This window comes from Sinohyriopsis cumingii, unplaced genomic scaffold, assembly GCF_028554795.1.
Source record: "Sinohyriopsis cumingii isolate HCF-2022 unplaced genomic scaffold, ASM2855479v2 utg001110l, whole genome shotgun sequence".
Lineage (NCBI taxonomy): Eukaryota > Metazoa > Mollusca > Bivalvia > Unionida > Unionidae > Sinohyriopsis > Sinohyriopsis cumingii.
The window spans coordinates 1,121,714-1,145,262 of NW_028315961.1; the positions used below are offsets into that span (position 1 = coordinate 1,121,714).

General features: G+C 34.1%; 1 protein-coding gene across 1 annotated transcript in view; it reads right to left on the bottom strand.

The window, feature by feature from the left end:
• Window positions 1-23,549, bottom strand: part of LOC149772830 (nephrin-like) — a 130,656-nt gene that overhangs the window by 81,132 nt on the left and 25,975 nt on the right. The window contains exons 5-7 of the mRNA XM_089947230.1: window positions 9,251-9,541; window positions 7,274-7,546; window positions 394-666 (exon numbers count right to left, since the gene is read on the bottom strand). Coding sequence (XP_089803356.1) covers window positions 394-666; window positions 7,274-7,546; window positions 9,251-9,541 — 837 coding nt within the window. The remainder of the gene's footprint in view (window positions 1-393; window positions 667-7,273; window positions 7,547-9,250; window positions 9,542-23,549) is intronic.

The window sequence follows — 23,549 nt, forward strand, 5'->3', positions numbered from 1 at the left end:
TAAGAAAATGTTTCATATGAGAATACCGGAAAAAAAACAGAACATGGAATCTGCTGGATTATATGGACCCATTTTATAATCATCGAAACCACATTGATGTAACTGGTGATGCAACTGATATTAATTATGCATTTATTATTTTTCAAATGGTAAAAGAAACCATCTGTTGAAAACTGAATTTGTTTGTGTTGTTATGTGAGTTATGTACTTGACTGTGAGGATTTAACAACTAATATTCTAAAAGAAACCTGACAGTTATTTTCCAACTGTTATTTTGGAGATACTAGATCACAGATCAATGACAAAGTTAATATGAAAATCAAGCTTTTGAAGTTATATGTCCCACAGGATTGAATGAAGAATATATTTTGTCACCATGACCCTATTACTTACATAGAACATCAACCTGTATCTGACTCATGCTCATGCCAGTCTGTTGTGTCCCAGCTGTTGGAATCATGGTGTTTTGGGCTGTACATGTATAGGTCCCATTGTTGTTCCTTGACACAGAGCTGAAGTACAATATGGAGGGCACTGAACCTTCCCCACTAGGAGTCCAAGATATCTGGTCAGGTGGTGGGTTACCATAGGCCTGACAGGTGACACTGAGTGACTGGTTCTCTGTCACTTTGTATAGGCTAGTCAGACCCTGTATGGATGGGGGATCTGGAAAGATAATTCTAAGATATTTGTTATGTCATCTGGCATAGATACATGGTTCCCACGCTTTTCTAAATATAAATTTCCAGGTCTTTTCCTGGATGAAATAAATTTTTTTCAAGGTTAACATATGACCATTAATGAATTGAATTAAAGAACATTTTGGATTATAAAACATGCATTTTCCAAATCACAAGATGTTTGTCTTTCAAGACTCCAAAACATATATGTCAGAAAAGATGATCATCTTCAAAACCACAAGATGAGTCACACAAAACAAACTTGACTATATTCCCATAAGTTGGCATTTAAAGCCATTTCCATGTACAGAATACAAATTCTAACTTTACTTTGCTGACCTGCATTATGTTGCTCCATGGAAACAACATAATGAGCATAAATTATTTAGTTTCCTTTCAAACCTTTCAATTCCAAAGAATTCTCGAGCAATATGTGTGCATGTTATATAAAGTAAACATTTCCTATTACAGTATGAAAAACCCCAATAAATGCAAAGTTTTAAAATCTTATCTTGTTACGAAAAAAGTTTAACCCTGAAATTATGTGTGCCAATAAAATCTCAAACAAGATTTTTCAATAACCTAAACCCCTTAAGACGATTTTGTTAAAAATTCCATCATTTAAAGACATTTACAAAAGGGTTGATTTAAATTTGACAAAAGACCTTCAAACTTATATAATCTTGTATTAACAAGGACTGAATTTTCTGTAAAATCAACCTGTCTTCTTGTAGTTCAATAAACCAGTCCCCAAAATATTATGTTGATACATAATATCCTTTCTTGGTTATTAATATATAATAAAAGGGATGACAATTTCAGCTACATGTACCTGTGAAATAGTTTCGCACCAAAATTCAGCTCAGAGATTCAAAATTTTTCTAATCCGGGTTTCCGGCAAATATTCCAACCCCATTTTTCACATTTGGACATTTTGGATGGAGTGTTGGTTCAGAGCAATTACATATATAAAATTTGGAATCTGCTCCACTGTAAGATAGCTTACAAGTGGTCCTAGCAAATTTAAACTAGGTTATATCGACTTATACCTGCATGAAATCAATAGGAAAATTATTTATTTTCTCAAAAATGGCAAGTATTATAAATGTTCTGCTGACAGACAAGATGAAACTCAGCAAATATGAAACCTGACCCAGTACTTGCCATTTGCGTTAATAGTCACATTTCTTCACAAATCTCAAACAACAACATTGGAAGTCCAATAGTCATGTGATATCAACAACAAACTCCTTTTTAATGTTGTTGTACAAAATTTCAATTATATTAAAAGAAAATCTGATACCTTTCATAAAAACCAGAAAGAACATATAATTCTCAACATATTTATTTCAAGAACAACTACAAGAAACTAAGCCAGTCTGATTCATCAAGCAGAGTAGTCTGGGTCCCTGCTTCGTATGCCCCCTACATGAGAGAGCACATGTCAACGTGGTAGTCATGTGATACAATACACCTCCAAAGTTGATCTCGGAATAAATATAGAAAATGTTGTGCTCTTTCGTTTTTCTATTATTAAAACCAGTATACTGTACAATTTTAATTTTAAAAAATTTCTATAATATTTAAAAATTACGGTTGTGAGATTCTGTGTGCTCGTGCAATATGCTATAGAAATTGCTAGTACCAGCTCAAATTGCATTAACGCATTAGTTTCATTGTCTTTCAGCAGATTAAAGACATAAAGATTTTAAACCTATCGCCATTTATGAGAAAATAAATAATTTTCATACTGATTTCATGAAGGTATAACTTGATTTAACAACGTTTAAGTTTGCTAGCCAATCTGCTAAGCAGCTATGCTTTAACACCACCGTGTTGGCCTCCTGTGCTGCTAGACTGGTTTTCATACCTTACATTTAAAAAAAATATGGATATAGAGCTGTCTGTGAAACAGAAAGTCTACTAGATGAATCTAATCCACTGAGCGTTTGCATTGTCTCAACAAATATATTTATGTCAAGAACCCATATGATCCATTCGGCAACCTCCTAATATTCTGGTTAGAACTCGATAAATTTAACTCATGATCAGTTCAGTTATGACTCTATTACATAACTGTTTTGGGCATTAAATTGTGGAGGAAAATTCCCAGGTTTTTCTCAACTTTCGTCAATATTTGCAAAATTCAAGGACTTTTCATGGTCAGGAAACAAAATTATCATTTCTCCCGACTTTTTCCCGATTAGCATGGGAACCCTGTAGATATATCTATAGATTAGACAGATAGATAGACCGACCAACCAAATGACTGATTGTGGGACCAATAGATGGATACATAAACAGACATTCACCTCTTGCACACGAGGTTAAAAAAAAACAACCCACACTATAAGGAAGGGAATGAGTTAAAAAGGGACTTCATAAAAATTAAAAGGTGGATGCCATCCACTAAACATTGGGAAAACCTGTGACGGTACTGGATAAAGAAGGCATAATTGGACTATTTAGTGGCTAAATGCTCGCTTTACAATTGAGAACAATTGTCAGTCACTCTTTTTAGTCATTTTCAAGGTATTGAAGCTATTGTTCTGTTAGTAAAATATCCCATAATTTCTTTGCAAGTAATGGTGCAACTTCTAATCCTGAAGGAAAACTCATAGTGCCAATTCAGGAATTATAAATTCACTATAAACTCTGCAACTTACTTTTCCATAATGAAACATACATGTGAAACAAAGCTCTTAAGTAGTTGATGGATATTACCTACATATAATATTTACAACAGTGTTGAAATGAGTTGGCTTAACACATGACCGTTGCTACTAGCTCTTAAACAATTAGGATTAGCAAACATTATAAAATTTTCCTGTTGCCCTTTACTTGATTTGATATAAAAGACATAATTATTGTGATAATGTAAAACAGTCCTGTTTTTAATTTAATGTAACATACAAAAAATACTTCCACAAGTAGTAGGCTAATACTGCTACAGTGTAGACCCATATAGATCAGGCTAGCCTTGCTTCCTAGCAACAGTAAAGTACATGTGGATTTAGGTTGAATCTATTGGCTTTAGGATGTTTTTAATGCTAATATTTCTTTAAGTTATAACCTTTTGGTAAATAGTTTTAATTTTCCAGCATAATACAATTATAACACATAATCTATCAACTATTTTATAATGATCATCCACTCAGAGAGAGTAGTGACAACAAAATGTTCATGACACCTATAATGGCAGCCATATTGGATATATGACCATTTTCATTGGGACAAACTAAATATCATAAGAAGTCTATTGGTGAAAATTCCATGTCATTATAATCGTCCATATGGGAGATGACAACATTTTCAAGATAGCCATGATGGTGGCCATATTCATAGTTGGTTGTATTCATTCAGGACCAAGAAGACACCATGAGTACTCTAATGATGTCAAAATAACTTTCCCTTTAAGAGGAGTAGCGAATCCAAGATTTTCAAGATGGCCACATATTGGAAGTAAGATCGGTGCCATTTTATTTTAAGATCAACAAAACAGAATAAGACTTCTTTTACCAAAAACTCTATGATGATATGATTGGCCATTCAGAAGAAGTAATGATAACAATGTGTTAAACATAGCTACTGTGGTAGCTATATTAGACTTCAGATCAACGCCATTTAATTTAGGATCAAGAGTGAAAACCCCTTGTCAATATGAATTTCCATTCAGGGGAAGTAGCAATAAGAAGATTTTCAAGATAGCTGATGTGGCAGCCATATTGGCGGTAAGGTCTGCACCATTTTTACTTTGACCAAGTAGACATCATAAGAAGTTGTTAGTGAATAAATACCTCATGCTGATATGACCATCTGTTTAGGAGTAGCAATAAAAACATTTTCAAGATATCCAGTATTGCAGACATGTCGAACATCAGATCAGCACCATGTTCATTTAAGACCAACTTGACATCAAAGGTTTCTAGTGATCAGTTCAGTAGGAGTAGCAATCAAAAATTTCAAGATGGCCACTGTGGTGGCCATATTGGACGTGTAAGAATAATTTTCATCAAGACCATGCAATTAATGTGTGCAAAGATTCAAGGCAGCATCGGAGGCAGGCGCTCTACCCCCCAGGCCAAGTAGCTTAGGATAAGTACCAATAGCAAACTTGTAATAATGGATGAATTATAGATGACCAGTGACAAATACTGGCTGAGAGACAACAGACCTTCCCATAACCAGTAATGCTAATCAAAATGAGTCTGTTTGACCCAATTAGGCAAGGATAGAGTTATTTAACTAAATACTTACCAGAACTATGAATAAGTATCAGCAAAACTACACAAAACAGGTGGGATATATAAACACAAGGTAGCTTAAAAATATGCAACAGAAGAAATTGCAATTAACGCAAGATAGAGCTTAAACTAAACTGAAACATTTTTATCAATTCACATGACAAAAATGATTCACACGAAGAGTAAGTAAAAACACTGTGTTAATACATTTAGTGAATGTGGCATGGATGGCCAGGTGTTCGATATAGATGTTCAATCTGTAATTCCATATGATCACACATTCCATATCATATACCTAAAATTTCCGTATTGCACACTCAGCTTGGAACTGTGTTTCAAGCTTGAAATATTGAATAATAGGCTACTTATAAATTTACAAAATAATTTCTTGTTATATGTTTAAATTCTTCAAAATTGCCAACACATATCTAATTTTAAGCAAAGCAGATACACAATTGTCTTTGTGATTATATCTGGTGAAAAGGCCCCTTTTAGCCACTGGGGATAATTAGTCAATGGGGATAATGTTTGAGTACCATAAATAGCAATATGCAGTTTATGTGCATTTCATGGTATCAAGGCCAAGAAAGAGTCATGTGAGTTGGACAACAATATTTTGGACAGAATGTAAGAGAATGAGTTTTCAGATGAACCTGGTGTACAGAGTGACTTCAAACAACAAACAGATGAGAGAGAGAACAAGTACTTTGCCACTGAAATCTTGCACAGAAATTTTTAAAAATCCAGACGAAGAAAGACTGACTAAGGGAGTCATGTCAACATTCAAGGCATGGTTAGAAATGACCCATGTTTGGAGAAAACTTTACCCCATACTAAATTTCCAAGAGATACTGCACTATGTAAATCAGCTAAAATACCAAACGTAGCTAAAAACCAGTTCAGCTTCAGAGTTTCAAACATATGGTCTGCCAAGTTCTATTTTTAAAGAGAAAGTTTAAGTGGAGGGACTTACAATTTGTCTATTAAAATTACAGAGGAATAAATTTGTTTAATAAATCTAACGATAAAACATGTAAACATTTACAACATAAAAGTAGACACATCGGAGAGCAAGTAGTTGTTTTTATTATGTCTGAAATAAGAAGCATTACATCCCGTTATAATGTCTGCCAAGATCACTGGGGCACACTAACGGAAATGTATGTCTTTAAATTGCTGTGACTGTTAAAGTTGAAAATAAAGAGAAGAAAACAGATTAATAATACAATACTGTTTAGAATTTTAATTTAAAAGACACCAAACTTTTGATTTCTTAATATCTGTATGCTTAAATTATTACATTAAGTTAATTGCATTAATAATTTCTTATTTTAATTGAAAACATAAAAAGAGTTTGTATTGTTACCAAATGAGCATTTCTGTATAAACCTGAATGTATTTAATTACCGTTAGTCTGTAACATATGCCCTGAAATTTGCCTGGAAGTAGAGTATCTATTCAGTAAGTCAAGTGTATAAAAAGCAGCCATTTACTGGTCCAAAACTAAGGTTGTACACAATCCTTCATGAAATGCCAAAAGCCCAATTCATTTTGTTTTTAAAGTATACATTACAACTGGTGTAAAAGAATGTGTAAATAAAAAGAGGATATGTAATAAATACAAAGCCACATAGGTGCTTTGTTCCAAGCTGAGTGAAAGAGCTAGTTTGATACAGCATAGCAACATAGTCTCAGCTTGACTGCCTCAACCTATGCCATACCAAACTCATTCTTTCTGTCCAATCAGAAGAAACGAATCAGATATGTAGTTTTGTGTATGAAGGACAATGTGCATGGGCATGGTATCTAAGGTTTGGAGCAGGGAAGTCCAAGTATTCTAGAATCTTCTGGTTCACTCTATGGAGAACAAATTTTCATTCTATGGTCATTGTATTTCCTGTACAGAAAAGAGCCAGCAATGCAACATAAACAGGTATGTACTAATGATATTATAACATGGAACATTCCAGTTTATGTGATGTCCCCTTTGTGATGTCATGTCTGCAACTTCAGTTCCATGTTCAGCATGTTTTACAAACATGCTCACACAATTTAGGCATTATTAATACTTACACAGAACATCCACCTGTATCACCAGCTCTGGAAGAAAGATACGCTTCAAAATAGGGAACAAGCACCATGCATCTAAACAGAGAACTTCCTAAAAATGATGTTTTTGCATTATTCTGGCCTAAAATTGTCAGGAGAAACAAGATCTTACCCCTGTTCCTCAGTTGGGTGTGTGTCATTAATTAGTACATTGATGTATAATCTTGTGTACTTTATTTACACTAAATACAAACATAGACATACATAATCACACACAATTTAAGCATTATCAATACTTACACAAAACATCCACCTCTATCTGTCTTGTGTTCATGCCTATCTGTTGTCCCCCAATTGTTGGTGTCATGGTGTTTTTGGCTGTACAATTGTAAGTCCCTTTGTTGTTCCTTGACACAGAGCTCAAGTACAATGTGGGTGATACAGAACCATCCCCACTGGGAGACCAATAGATCTGGTCAGCTGGTGGATTGCTATTGACCTGACATGTCACATTGAGAGTTTGGTTCTCTATTACTTTGTATGAGCTGGTCTGCAGTTGTATGTCTGGGGGATCTGGAAAAGAAAAACAAAATATGTATAAATTAATGAGCAAATAAGAGACCCTCCCTGTGTCAAACCAGCCTTCTATTTCACTATAAAAGACATATTAATGGAAATTAAATATATCATGTGGATAGATATAGAGATGCACTGACATGCAAATAGATGACAAGGTGATTGCTTTGTGAAAATTCTGCCAAGGCACGAATGCTATGTCAAGCTTCTGCCAAGGCAGGCCTGCAATGCCAAGCTTTCGTCAAGGGACGATTACTATGCTATGTTTCAACCAAGGCAGGATTGCTGTGTTGAGCTTCTGCCGAGGCAGGATTTCTACCTAAGTAGGCTTGCTATGTTAGGTCAAGATTTCGTGGCAGAAATGTTAATTCTGCACTTCTGCCAGGATTGTAATGTTGATCTCAACTGATTAACCATTAATAAAGATGTTATATCTGCGATATGGGGACATATTCCTATTGTTTGGTTTCTGAGAGTTAAATCCCAGAAGAGGTAATCAAAACAATACTGATGTATTATTACTGATATTCAAAAGACAAATGACTTGTCTTTAACCTTGTTTTCTCTTTACAGTAACACAGTTACTTATTCTAGAAGATTAACAAATTGGAGTATAATATTCTAATTCATCACCTGTCAATCCTTACAGACCCGCAACCAATACTATTGCTGCTAAACATGTATCACTGAAAGTGTGTCAGATATTCTGGTCATGTATTTGTCACTTGGCATACTACAAATATATCATGTGACCTTTAATATTTCAATCATTTTCCATGTATTTTTCAGCATGTGCATAATATTTTTAAAAAAGTCTTTACCTGGCAAAACAGACTACTTTCATTGTTACAGTATATAACATACTATGCTAATTAGTGGACATTGTTATTTCTGCTTTGGCAATATAAATGACTGGAAGGTCTAAACACAGTAATATTCCACATAAATCTGTTATACAGATGTGTACTTGTATTCCAGATATGTCAATATGCTGAGTTGTTTCTGTGCTATGTGTGACAATGGATATCATAAATTGTACAGAAATGGCTGTAACTATACCAAATATAGAGGTGGAAAGACAAAGTCTTAGAAATGCACATGCTCATGCATAAGGTAATTCATCTAAACAAAGACAATGACATATCAAGGTTAATGACCTTTTCTGAATATAGGAAAAGCAGACTAAGACAGTCCAAAACCATGATCATTAAATGATATATATGTGGCCCTGAATGAAAATATAGGTTCAACTAGATTTTCATTTGCAGTTCATACTCCATATGAATATATAAACATTACTTGTTATTTGAGACTGAGAGACTTTCAGAAATGGTAATCACTAAAAGTATATCATGTTTTATTTACAACCCAAATTGAAATATTTCTGAGTGAAGTTCAATTTAATTACATACCATATATTTATCAACTGTTCAACTATTTATATTGTTCTGTTTGTATAAAGATCTATAGCATTTTTAATTAATCTGCATCAAAAATTCTGGCTAAACCTTTATCCCAGAGTAGTAAAATGCCAACTATTTATGTTATACAAATAAGTAGCAATTCACAATATAACCTAATCTGAGCATAAAGAAGCACAATATCACACTTTTGACCAAGTGGAGTAACCATCAAATGCAAATTTGATCTTCAAGGCAATGTTCTATACACATTTATGAACACAGCAAATCTAAAACTTACAGTGAACTTGTAGTACAACAAAGACATCCTTGCTTGTGTCTGCAGGATGTGAAGTCCGACAGATACACTTTTGGTTCTGAGCACTTGCGTTCACAGCTAAAACTATCTGTGAGACAACAGTTTGTCCAGATGTGTTTAATATGCCAATATTATTCAAACAAATCCAAGAGAGATTGGCTAAGGGGTTTCCTCCAATTATTCTACAGGTCAATGGCTGTGATGTATGTTCTATGACAGTAAAACTTGATCCGTTGTCTCTCCCTTCGATCTCTGGGGGACTTTCAGGAGGATCTGAAAATAAATGAAAAGAAACAGATACATAATTTAGTCTTTATGATTATTTCTTATGTTCACACTTCTATAATTTCCTTACCTGGCAAGTCATATCAAGTTATCTGAAACACACGGTTCGAAACTGCCAAACACCAATGTTATAATCATGATTCAGAACAAAATGTTTCAAAAAGGCATCCATGACAAATGAAACGTGGAGATTTCATGCTATAAAAACAACATCTTTTTGAAGGCATGTTTTGTTGATGAATGGCACATATGTAAGTCTTCAAGATTATTTCCTGTATTTCAATTTTGATAAGTTTCGTACAAGGAATGTCATGCTTAGTTATGTGAAACATGTGATTCTAACTCAGATCAAAAAGTTTCAAATACAGCATCACAAACGAAATGAGATCACATGCTATAAAAAAATTCTTCTTTGAGAGAATACTATGATATGCAAAATGTTTGGACCTTATTAATCCTTCAGCAAGGATTCAAGAACCACTTAACAGGTTTTATTGTCTGTTACGAATCACTGCCATCTCACCTCTGTCTGTGTGGGTTCAAGTCTCAGATTCCACTAATGTGGGTATGTGAGAAAGCTTGCCAGTACCTTCTCATGGGTCGGTGGTTCTTTCTAGGGTTTTCCGGGTTCTTCCTCCACCATTAATACTGTCGGCCATGTATAGCCTATCATGTGCTGAAAAATGGTGTTAAACCCTACAACAACAACAACAGGTTTTATTGCAAATTTTGTCCAGAAAAATGCACAGCAGCTGCAACTTAAAGCAGGGGAAGTAACTTAATACAGGTATGGAAATAGTAGGATCAGCTGCTGATAGACACATAAACATAAGTCATACTGGCATTATTAATGAACAGTAGTAGTATGGAAATGGGCCTTTACCTCATTCGCTACCCTACAGGTCTCTGGCCACCCGTCCTTGGTCACACAATTGTATGACAAAATTATTTTGTATGTTACTTTGATAATTAAACTGTTTGTTAACTTGTTGGTTTTGCTTCTTTCTGTTACTCAGTTTATGACTAAAGAGTTCTAACATTATAAATTATAAACACTATTGAATGTTTCAATAGAAACTGAGGATATCTTTATTTAAAACTGTTATAAAATGTATCCCATACTATAATTTGCATAATAAATGAAGCTGTACATAGGTATATTCATGGTATATAAATATGCAATGCTAGCTGTCCCTAACCTATGTGTATGTATAATGTCACAATATTTGGCTCATCAATCCATGTGCATGAGGTTACGGGCATTTAGATGATGTCTTATTAATATATCAAACGCAACAACTATCTCCACTATAAACAAATCATGTTGAATATTTATATCAGATCCTCAATGAATGAATAAGGTCACTATTTAATATGAATGAAGTCAAAAATCAGTTACCCTTTCTATACAAGTCATTATTTGTGTGCAATAGATGCAATGCATGTGCTCTGTTCTGTATTTCATTTTGCTAGGAAGATATCAGCTTTATGCATGTAATGTCCATGTTTGACATGAATGAGGTGACATGTTAAATTTTACTTTAGTTCATGCATAATAACTGCTACTGTCAATTACAATATAGTTTACTTTTGTATTTGACATGCTGAGTCTTTGAAGACCATACTAATGCATGAAATGTTTTCACATAATTATATATCAAGATCAATAACCACCAATTAAATATTACATGGAGTAATAACTTTTTGACAGAAGAAAAAGATTGGTGTCAGTTAATTTTAGGATATTTTTAAAAGAAGCTGGTCATGGCCCACTTGTCAACCCCACCCACAAGCTTTGTTAATGCTGGCATTTATTAAGTACAAAAAGATATCTACATAATATATAAGTATATTTCACATCTGAACAGAACAGCAAGAAAGAAAGAAAGAAATTAAAAATAACTTAATATAGCGGTTAAAATATGATGGACATATGGACTGTCCAGATGCACACAGTGACATCAAAGTGATCGCTATGCTGAGCTTCCTCAAAGTTGGACCCAACAATTACTGATATTTTGTTTACTCTTTACATTTTTGGCTGTTTAAACTTGCATATGCAATCTTTGGTTTGCAGTGGAGAAATTCAAAGGCACCATGAATTTAGGAAGCAGCAAACTTGGATATTAAATGCAATGGAATATATTTATTGTTACATAAACAAATCCATTGTTCACTCAGAGTCCTTTAAAGTGTCTGTCCAAAAATATTATTGAGCACTTTGTAATTCCAGTGAATAATAACTGAACATATCAGTAAGAATGATCCTGCCTATGATGTTAATTTCTGAAGTAAACAAAGTATATAAAAAGCTAAGACAATATATTAGAGCCAGTATGAAGGTAAGCTAGCTTTCTAAACCATTTAAAGTTGTTAAAAACTTTTCAAAATTTGCATTCTGGAGTTTTCTAAGGTCAGAATCAAGACTGTGTCTTTGACTTAAACTGAAGTAAACATGTTTACTACTAATAATGATCTGAATATTTAATCAACAATCATATAGAAGTAATAGCCAAGTATTATGTTGTTTACAAAATAACTCACTGGTCAGGTACACAATGTACTTGATTTGGAACTAAGGTATTGCAGATGCTTGATTTCTGAGAAGCAGAGTATATGGATATATACATACCTTGTCACAAAAATATGACTCAGAGTGAAGATTTGATTTCATACCTGTTTAAGCATGCATTTTTCTATATTTCCATACAAAGGATATCTGCTCATCTGCAACATTTACCATTATTTTTCATATTCAGCCTTCAAAAAATGGACTCGGATCATATGGGAAATTTCTGCTGTTTGACTGCTTCATACAGATTTCATTATGTTAGTGTGCAATGTCTTTTAGTTTGTCCAAATATTTTTCCACCTTTAATACCTTTAAAGTTACATTACAAACACATGGAAAACTAAAATAATTACCCTATATTTGTTTTTTAAAGATAATGGTACTGTATAAGATGCACCCTTGAAAATATTCTGTTCATAGTTAAAATGTACCATGTCAGTTATTTAGTAGTGAGTACCTAGGTAATTATCAACATAAGGTGTTTTGCGTTTACATCTGGATTTGAAAACTTCACATGAATAAAGATGCATTTCCTTATTATCATGTCAAATCCTAAGTCCTGCATTTGGTAATTAAATAGTTACTATATGGACTTTAAATGTCTGCAGTGGTTAAAACTGCCTGTTGCAATGGAGAGAGCAGTCAGTAGGAATGACCTTAAGATTTCAATCTTGTGTACAACTAAATTTTATACAAATTAGGATTAAATACAGAATTTCATTTCTGAAAGATCACTGGGAATATACTGGTCTTGTATCAAATTAGGCCACCAATCATAACTTTGCTGAGCACACATTTAACAGTGTCCATGTTTTTTACTACTATCAATGAAATTCAGAAATATAATAATATTAATCAAAAAGACAAATCATACATATAGTTTAACTCAATAACCCCTGGTGCCATGTATCTGCATCAGGAGGTAGTACCTAACTTCCAAGCTCTGAAGCATCATTTAAGATACACCAAAATGGGTTGTTACATATTACAGAAAAGTAGACAGGCCTAACTCTACAAGGATATCAAATAATCTGGACTTTCTATTCGCATTACAAACTACAGAAGGAAAAACATATTTTTGAGACCCAATTTTTACACCAAAAATTCACCCGTCATTGGAATTGGATTTTGTGTCTGAATTTTAGACTTTTTGGCCTCAGTTCTTAGGCAGACCAGTCTGAACTGCACACAGACAGGTGAACCTTTGCAAAAAGTAGGGTAAGTTGGTGATTTCAAGTAAAAAGTGGCCAAGACACAAAAATGATAGGTCCAAGAAGCACCCTCCCCCCAACTTTTACCCTTCTGCACATGCACAAGTGGAATAGCCAAAGGAAAATGATGTTTCTAAAACAACTAGGCATCAGGCAAAAGGGAAATCACTTGGATGCAGATTTATTTTGGATACATTCAGAAGCAGCCCCCAAAATGTGTTTCCAACTCATATTTTAGGCAAAAATTATAAAAGTCTCCAAGAGTTAATGAATTAAACATTTGAAAAATTCCAGAATTAAATCAATATAAGTTTTACTATTCAAATTCAGCAGGAGGCAAAATTGATTACTATACCTTATGAGGGACTAGTCATTTTGACATTTCCACAAAAAGTTATATAGTTCTGGTATAATAAAGCATGCTTTATTCTCATGCACCTTATCATCAACAGTTAAAATGGGTGAATGTTTATGAGACCAATAATAAAATACAGTGCAAAGGGTATGACAAAAGTAACGTGGACCTTTAACACATTCTTTCCTATAAACATCTGAAGAAAATTCAAAGTTTGTACTTTACATCTTTTATTTCAGATACAAATACAGATCACAACATGTTGGGCATAAAACTCCACAGGCTTTCATCTTTGAAGCAGATTAATTTCTTATTAAAGAGTTATTCCAAAACTTTCAGGTTTTACAAAATGTTTATTTATCACAGATGACATCTACAAAAAATATTTGACTAATGGAATACAATGCTGTTACAGTATACATGGGAATAATGGAGGAGTGATAAAAAAAATCTCACTTCCAAAAGCCATAGAGGAAACTTGAAAATAGAAAAGTGTCAGACAATAGAAGGTTTGGAAACAACAATAAATATTAAAGATAATCAAAAACTTAATGAAACCTATTTGGTCACAAACTTTGAATTAGAGGCAGTAAACAATCAAATATCTGTTGCTGAAAAGGTGAGGGAAATTGCATGATCAACATATACAAAGGATAACATGATTTAAAAAATTATGAATGGGTTTTATCATCCACACATTATTTAGAACCTACAGAATTGGATATCTAATAAACATAGTAATCATGTTATTGATGGGCAGAATATCTTTACTACATCATCACCATTGCCATTAGCTTGATAATTATTTACTGTGAAGACTATGATAACCCTATGCAGCTGAGATATTCTTCTGACTCGAGACACTGTCAGAAAAGCTAAATCTGACCACTCAATATGATCAGCAACAATCCAAATATTTGTATCGGAAATAGTTAATCCCTGTGGTGAATGAATCGTTATAGCATATCCATAAATAGCATGCTCTCAACAACATTCACAGGAACCAAAACAATATCATTTAACATAACATTTTGTTTCTCATTAATTCCAAGAATTTTAGCATCAATATTCTGCCATCGCATATCTGCTGGGTGATAACATAATGGCACAGGTAGATTTGAAAAATTTTCTTTATGTAACAGAAATAATTACTGCTTAAGTGAATCACGAACTATCTTCTGACTTGCAACTATCAAATCAGCAGAACTCCATAAATTCCAAAAATCATTTATATGTGTTTCCGGAATTATCTCACGCATTTCACACTGAATCTTGTCTGGTTGTGGTCTGATTAATTTCTTAAACTCTCTAAACATTGGATTAATGTTTATTTCCTCATAATCATTTAATGTTTTCAGCCATTCATGCAGAGATGATCCAACAAAAGGTGGCAGCTGACCATGATCTCCGCACATAATGGATGCTTCCTGATAAGGTCACTAGCAGACTATATTTTGCCCATTTTAAATGGACGATAGACAACCTGGCAGTTTATCCTATATGCCATGTCCAAAAGTTACCAAGGCACACTGAAGCAAAGTCAACTTATAAATCATAGATATAAATACTAACAGAAAGCCTGATTTGTGTTCTGTTTATGTATGTAATTTTCATAAAAGTATCTTGAGATTCAATGAATTTATTTCAACTTCCAAACACCACATAGTCAATGGTAAATCTGCCAGCTGACAACAAATATGGCGGCTGATGATGTCATTCAGGAACTATCTATAACACCAGTATTCTGAGTCAATAGCCAATCAAGAAATATTTTCAACATATCTAGCAACGCTGCATATTTCATCCCAAATAATGATCTTATGGATGTAATATTTTGGCAAATTCATTCAGGAGTCCATGCATCTCCTTTTCATCTGAAGAAACTGTGATAAGTACAAGATTCACTCCACGCTTGCTCATTTCACTGCCAAGTCTATGTGTAGGTGTCCAAACAACCATTTCTGAACAACTGTTCAAGAATAATTCAATCACACCCCTTGTTTTGCCACAACTACCACATCCATTAAGACAAACTGTTTTATGTCTGGCCACGGGATCATATACCAATGGTGCTAGTGATAATTGTGATATTCGATTATTTTTGCAGTATATAACCTTAGATTCAAATTCAGTGGAATTGGATTAACTGAGTATTTTTTCTCACTTTATTCTCCATTCGCCTCATGATGCATCAGTACCAATTTTAACAATTCTACATATTTTTTATTTATTTATTTATTTTTTATTTATATAAAATTAATCTGTGGCAACTCAAACTCTGGTATCAGGAATTGGTTTATCATTGATAATAAATTTATCAAAACATACATGAACATCAAAGATCTTAAATGAGTAAACTGTAGTGAATCACCATTAATATAGCTCACAACTGTACCTAATTTAGTTCCGTCCGACAAATAAGCATTGTTCTGGCTTATAAATGTACCTTTCTCTGTTGTATCAGTAATTATAAAGTCGAGTTCAGCATCATCGATGATCTATCTTGTGCAATGTCGTTTATGATCACATGAACCACCCTGAGTAAATTTTCTGATTATTTTTCTTCCAAGATCCTTTACAAGTTTATTTTCATATTCAATTTCATCATGATTATGATTAAAGATTTTGCTGAGAACAGATATCTCAACTACAGGTAACCAGACTTGTTTCTGTCGACAATACAATATTATTGCTTCACTGAGAGTCAATGGTTTTAAAATTTCAGCATCAAGCATATATCGCAATAACACTATTGGAACCCAGGATTTTTCTGAAAAATGATGACCAAACAAAATATAAACAATCAGATGGAGATTTTCCGTGAAGGAAAATGATTCAATCTGTGCAAATCAAGTTAAATCAAAATCTGGTAAATGTCCATTTATTGCAACTCTGGTCATCTCATGTGTTGGATGTCCAAACCTCTTAAAATACTCAGAACACTCTCCCATTTCAAGAAAACTTCCAGGATAGCATGCAACGATATCAACTGAGATAATATCTTCACAATCGTTTTTAGTATTCAACAACTCGCCATGTCTGTATTCAACACAACTGTGTTGGACATCAACAAGAAATTCCAATCTTGTTGGTGACCATGAATTTTTCCCCTGAGAAAAGTGAGCAGCAGCTGATGGAATGGTAAAACAATTACCGAGTAATTGTTCAATATCATTGGTCTATTTCAGCACAACATTTTTCATTTTCTCATGGAGGGACTCAATCAATAAATGTCTCTGCTAGATCATATAAACTAATCATAATTTTCACATTTGGAACTTTGAAATAACTGCTATAAACTTTAACAGTTCTATCTCATGGAAATACTGTTACATCCATCGTCCACGCATGCATGTTATGATCAACAATCTCTACTGAAGCTCCCTTTGATTTATATTTTGATTCATACAAAATCTTGCCAGTTATTGTCTTCACCCTTATTGGAAATTTTAATTTCTTTTCCAGCAATGCAATGTCGTTGATCATAGATCCATGTTCCTTGACACGCTCAGCCCACTCATTTATTTTTCTACGTCATAAATCAGTTAAACCATTTCCATGTTTTGCATTTGAGAAATGCTCTGTAACTTAGTCAACAACACAGTGCAGAGTTGAAACTTTCATCAGTCTGAGATCATCAATGATAGGTTATTATTCAGCGTATATATTGCATAAACAACTGCCATCACAGGATATGCTTGTTCGTAATATGGTTTGTCAATACCAGTCAACATCCCAATCTTTACTTAACAATATCTCCAGCATGATGTGATTCTCGAACAGGACAACGTTTGTCATGAATAATCTAGGAATCGTCTACTTCTGCAATAAACTCTATTCTAAAAATGTATCTTTGTTTGTTGAGATCATCAATGTTTGTCTTTACTCGTTGGTCATTCATTGTAGCATCAACGTTGTACGTAATTCAGAATGTTGACCACACATGAGTTACACCATCATTGTGAAACTCTCTTGGCACCACAAATACTACTGATCAGTGTCTTATTCATTGGATCAACCAGAGCTCATCGTGGCAAATCTGAGGTTTTTCTGTCAAGATCAAATCTCCCTTGAGAAGGCTTCATCCAAATAATCTTGTAAATTCCTCCATGTTATAATTAAGGAAAATATATAATCAAATTACAATTTAATTTAAATATATAATGATTCCAGCAAAGAACAACAGATGATTGGCTCTGCAAGTCCTTGTAACCGGGCTTGTGTAAATGAATTTTGTGGATAACACTTACAAAGCTTGCAATGAGCGATTCAAGGACCAAAACCATGTTTGAAATGTAACAAAGGAGTCTGGGGAAAATTGCAATTATGTGCAGACTGTGGAGGTAGAAAATACAGCTTTAAAATGGTATTATGATTAAAAAAATAGCGCTGATGAATCATCCATAAAAAATGCTGAAGGCTACCTCATTAGATGTTTGGTCTAGCATCCCACATTAATAAAATAACAATTTAGACAAATTTACTATATAAATGGAGCAAGGAGAATTTGTTACACATCCTATCATTGAAAATTACGAGGCATCTCGTGATGGTGTAATTAGGAACTGTCAACTAAACAACCAGTCAGTTTTGTCAATAATAATGGTTATCATATTCTGTGCTGGGGGAAAATGTCTTTATCACAGATTTGTTTATGAGTGTTTTCACGGACTGATCGAAGATGGACTTGTGATTGATCATACTGATTCAGAGCCGACAAAATAATTTTTTAAGTAATTTGTAGGCTGTTACACAGTCAGAATTCTGCACGAGGAGGAACTGGGAAATAAAATAAATTTCTAAGACTGGTTATATCTGAATGTGGAGACAGGTGAAGAAATAGAATTTTAATCGATAAATGCAGCTGTCAAATATTTTGATATTTACACACCTTCAGTACAATTTGTTGCAAATAATACAAGCAGATCAACATTTTAAAAGAAATACAAACAATGAATAATATAAGACAGGAAACACTACTTTCATAAAACAGAAGGGAAATAACTCTATCAAGGATACATTGAGTGATTAATAAGTAACCTCGCTTGAATTTTACAAGAGTATTCACTTATAAATGAATTATATTTTGGGCACTGGTTTTTCTCCATCTTCGGTGCAACATGTTGCAAATAACCAAATCGGCATTACAAACAATGAATATTTCAGTATTTCACAGCTGAAGTATAACTCCATTTAGCTCCATCTACACATTATGTGTCTAGCATAAGACAAAGAAATTCAACATTAAAAAGATTGTGCATACAATAATAAATGAATTAGTTCTTTTTTGATTGGTGGTTTAAAACACATTATCCTTGCTTTTCTGATTTTGTCAGGTTTCTTGCCTTCCCCCCAACTCTGTCAGGGATAATAGTTAAGAGAGAAGAAAGGATGGCAAATAAGCCACACCCATTGTGTGAGCTATTCCTAAATTTCCCTCTATTAAACAGTATATATAGTACATGGCCCATATTACCACTGGGGGTCCACCCTAAATTGCTTGAATTTCAACAGACAAATGTACACCTTCCCACCTTGTCACCACATAGTGGATCCTATTTTGCACTCCCCGGTGTTGATCGTGGGAGGGTGTGCAGAAATCTGTTGAACGTAGAGAAGCTCCCCCCACCAGTGGTGTGTGTGTGTACATGTAAATCAATATATGTAAATATGTATTGTATATGAATATATGTATATACATGTAAACAGATGCATACATGTAAATAGATGTATATATGTCAATACATGAATATGTGTCAATAAATATATATATATATATATATATATATATAAATAAATGTAAATACAGAGACAACTTCACCGCTGTAAGTAAGAATCTCTGAGGACGAAATCTCATGAAACAGCGGCACTGTTCTGACAAAGATTGGCCAATGAGAACTTTAGCAATTGAGTCATAGGGGAGGTGTAAAACACCTGAAATTGCATGCAAGTAATTGCCAAAATTACATGTATGTGCCATCCTTAGAATTAAGATAGTTAAGATTATATGTTGTACCATCCTTGGATATACTGTAAATACATTCCTGGAATACAACTTTTTTTTAAAATTTAAATATGTATTTATTATATAATGAATTCAGAAAATATTAATGATATTATTTCTGCAATTGAAAAATTACATAATGATGGTATCCAAATTTCTGATAAACCTGATACTGAAAAAATCATTTGTGATTTTGAGACCCTGCAGGAATGAAAATTTGAAGGTAGATATACATTACCAGCCAAATACAGGTTTATACAATTACTCCAGCAGTCAACGATACAGTCGTTAGCTTGCGTTGATGAAACACAAGTTGAACAAATCATTTTACTTAATTGAGAAAGTTAGATCCGAATTGTCCAGTGAATACGAAACAAAAAAGATTGTGAACGTGCGTGTAAGACAGTTCAGAAAGATTATATCCGATTGTAAACCACTCGACTCCATCAAAGACAATCTCACTGGTGAAAGTGAAAGTAATGACAGTGGATTGTAAACAAAGTGAAAGTGGTGACAGTTCAGACCACAACATATATTTATTGCTTTCCAAAATGCTGAACAAGTAAATTCGCAGGACCGAAATTCAATGGTGTTTGACACTCCTGGGGTTAGTGAAGTTTCTTTGAGGATAAATGGACACCAAGAACCATCTGAAGAAGTATTACTAAATTTTGAAAATAATCATGTTGCATGTGTTTATCATTGGTTAATGACATTCATGGGGTGTGATCAAAATGGTGATTCTGTCTAGCAAATATCTCAGTGCGATTTCACATTATATCCGACCTATTATTTCTCACTGGAACATTTGGATTTGAATAGACAATCTGTCATTGATATATATTTTCGAGCTTGTGGGGCAAGAGGAATTATTCCTAATTACAAAGCAACTGTTGTTATGCTCTCTGATAATACAATGCTGATGGAAGGTATTGGTGGATGAATGAGAGTTATTGATAACCCAGTGGAAAATATTAATTTAATCACTTGCGATATTATAATGTCATATCATCATGTTAGTATTACTCTGACTTCTGGTCAGATTAAAAAGCTACAATCAGTATCAGAAAGGAACTGAATAGTAAAAATATTACTGAAATCAGAACAGACCGCAGGTGGTCCAAATAAACTGTTACTGACAGAACGTCAACTCAGACACTTCAACAATGCCAAACGATCAGTGACTGATGTTAAACTTAATATTTCTGTGGGTGCCATTAAAGACGCAGTAACAACGGCTGGTATACTTCCATTTCTAGCAGCAATACCAGCATTGGTAGCCACTGCAGCCCCAGCTGTTACAAAAGCAGCTGCACTTTGTGCTGTTGGAACTGCCGCTGGGATGGCATTAAAGAAAGCATACAGGCCAAGGGATAAAGACTTCCAAAAAAGGGTTGGTGTCTAATACTGCCAGGAATTCCCCATTCATGCCCGGGACACTTTGCTGATGCTTCAGATGTCCAATTTAGATTTAATTGATGCTGCTAAAAACTTAAACTAAACATTATAAAATTCAGAGGTTTTTGTAAGAGTGATCAGTTACCAAAATAACCAAACACTGTTGAAACTGGTATCATTAATCTCGATGTAAATTCTGGTACATGTACTCATTGGGTTGCATACGCGATTGATCCACATGGAGATGCTTATTTTCGTCTGCATGTGTTGGCACCACCGAATGAATTTTTAAAATATGCCGGCAGTCTTCAAACTCCAATCTGGTATTCGACATTACCAACACAAATTAACAGATCTGCCAATATGTGGCCATGAAGTACTCACTGTACTCAACCCTGTGTCAAGGTCACTGACACCACCTCATAAAGTTGTACATGAACGTACATCATCATGCAACATTTTAAACAGGTCTTAGTGTAATATACAATAGTAGATATTTTCAGAAGATCTCCTAAAGACAAACCCAAAGGTCACTTATCCAAATATGCAACCCTTAATGAGGTCAAGAATGAGCTCTCTAGTCTTTTGAGTCTCACAAATGTGGACCAAAATGAGGTTGTTTTTCAGGATAAACAAGAAGTTAAAGATGAGCAATATCCCACTGACAGATATTATTCTTTGAGTTCCAGATGCGGCTGAAGATAACTTAGTGGTATTTGCTAGAAACAGTAAAATTAAAAACTCGGAAGAATCGGTTCTAACACTCATGGGAGAAATTACTGGACAAATCAGAAGAATTCGAGATATGTATGGCGATCTCAACATGAGCAAAAATACAATTATCAATGTGAGAGAACCAAAATCAATGATGATGTGGCAACAGAAAGAGACGTAGACAATAACAATGCCACGAACGGAACTGTGGTCGATGATTGTTTATTATCCACCGGTGATACAATCACTGGTTCCCTCAATATGGTTAATAATAACCAAACGACGATGCTCAGTGAAGAAATATGTCAACAATAGCAATAACCCAATGACTTTGCTGATGACAATCAATGATGGATTGGCCACATTTAGATCTGATTATACTACTCATGTAAACACAGAATTTTCACAGAAATGTAAATAGATCCATTAATTAATTTTTTTAAATCCAGCAGTCATTGACATCAAGCTCTCTGAAATCAAAAAGATTACCAACAACATCAAAGATATTACTGATCATTCAACCTCTGCACATGCAGTAGCGTCTGGATCATTATTATGGACACCACTCAATAAATTTATCAAATGTCACACCAAGGTTACCATCGTGTATAGGTTCTCAGTAATCAGCATTAAAACATTTACAGCATCTACCAAAATTTCACGGCATTCTCCAGTCAATGCATCTTCTGGATCTGTATTAGTGATATTGGATCAAAATGATGAGGGAACATTCATGGTTGAAACCGAAGAAAAAAAACATCAACGCGTTATTGTACTGTTGGTGTATTGAATTCATCTCCAGTATGCCACCTACTTAAAATTTAGCAATATACATAATGAACCAACCGAACGATGTTCAATGTTTTAGATATGATTAGGCATATGAGTGGCATACCTAACTAACAAATATCATTGACGAGTATACAGTAAAACAAAACAAATATCACAGACATGTCATTGTTACAGACATAATTGTATATTCTGCGTCCATGGTCATTGCTGGAAGAGTAATCGATCATCGGCCACATATGTGATAGCACTGGTTATAGGAATTGGTGTTTCAGTTGCAACAGGAATTGCAGGTATTCTTGATATCATCACAAAAAAAAATTAAGATTTACCATGAGACTCTAGCCAAGGTAGAATCTACGTCCTTGATACAGTCAAGGACTACAAAAAAACGATATTAGATCTCTGATGATTTAAATGATAATGTCACAAGAATTACTTCAGCAGATTGTCGATAATACAACTCCATCAAAAACCACGATGATATCAGCAAGCTCAACCAGGCCCGATTTCAGTATTGGCTTTCCAACTGTGATTCCAGCAAAGGAAATAGCACTTACACAATTGTGAATGTATCACAGCTGGCAAAATATTAGATCAAAGTCATTCAGTGGGTTGCAGGCAAATAATTCACTGGTACTTGCATATAAAAATAAACCTGATGGAACACCAGAGTGGAATGTTGTAAGCATACCTATGGGCAGTTATCAAATTGAACAGATCAACGACGAGTTCCAGTGCTGAATTAAATCTATCACTGGAAAAGAATCCAAGATCGCTATCACAGCTCATGAGCCAATGTTATCATCTGCGATAGGAATATCAACGCCCAACTACACCATCGATATATATCATCAATCCAAACTGTATTAGGATGGCCAGAAGTTCCACTGGTATATGAGGGACCACCAGAATCATGGTGATTAAACTTCAGAGACAAAAGAGTATTTTGG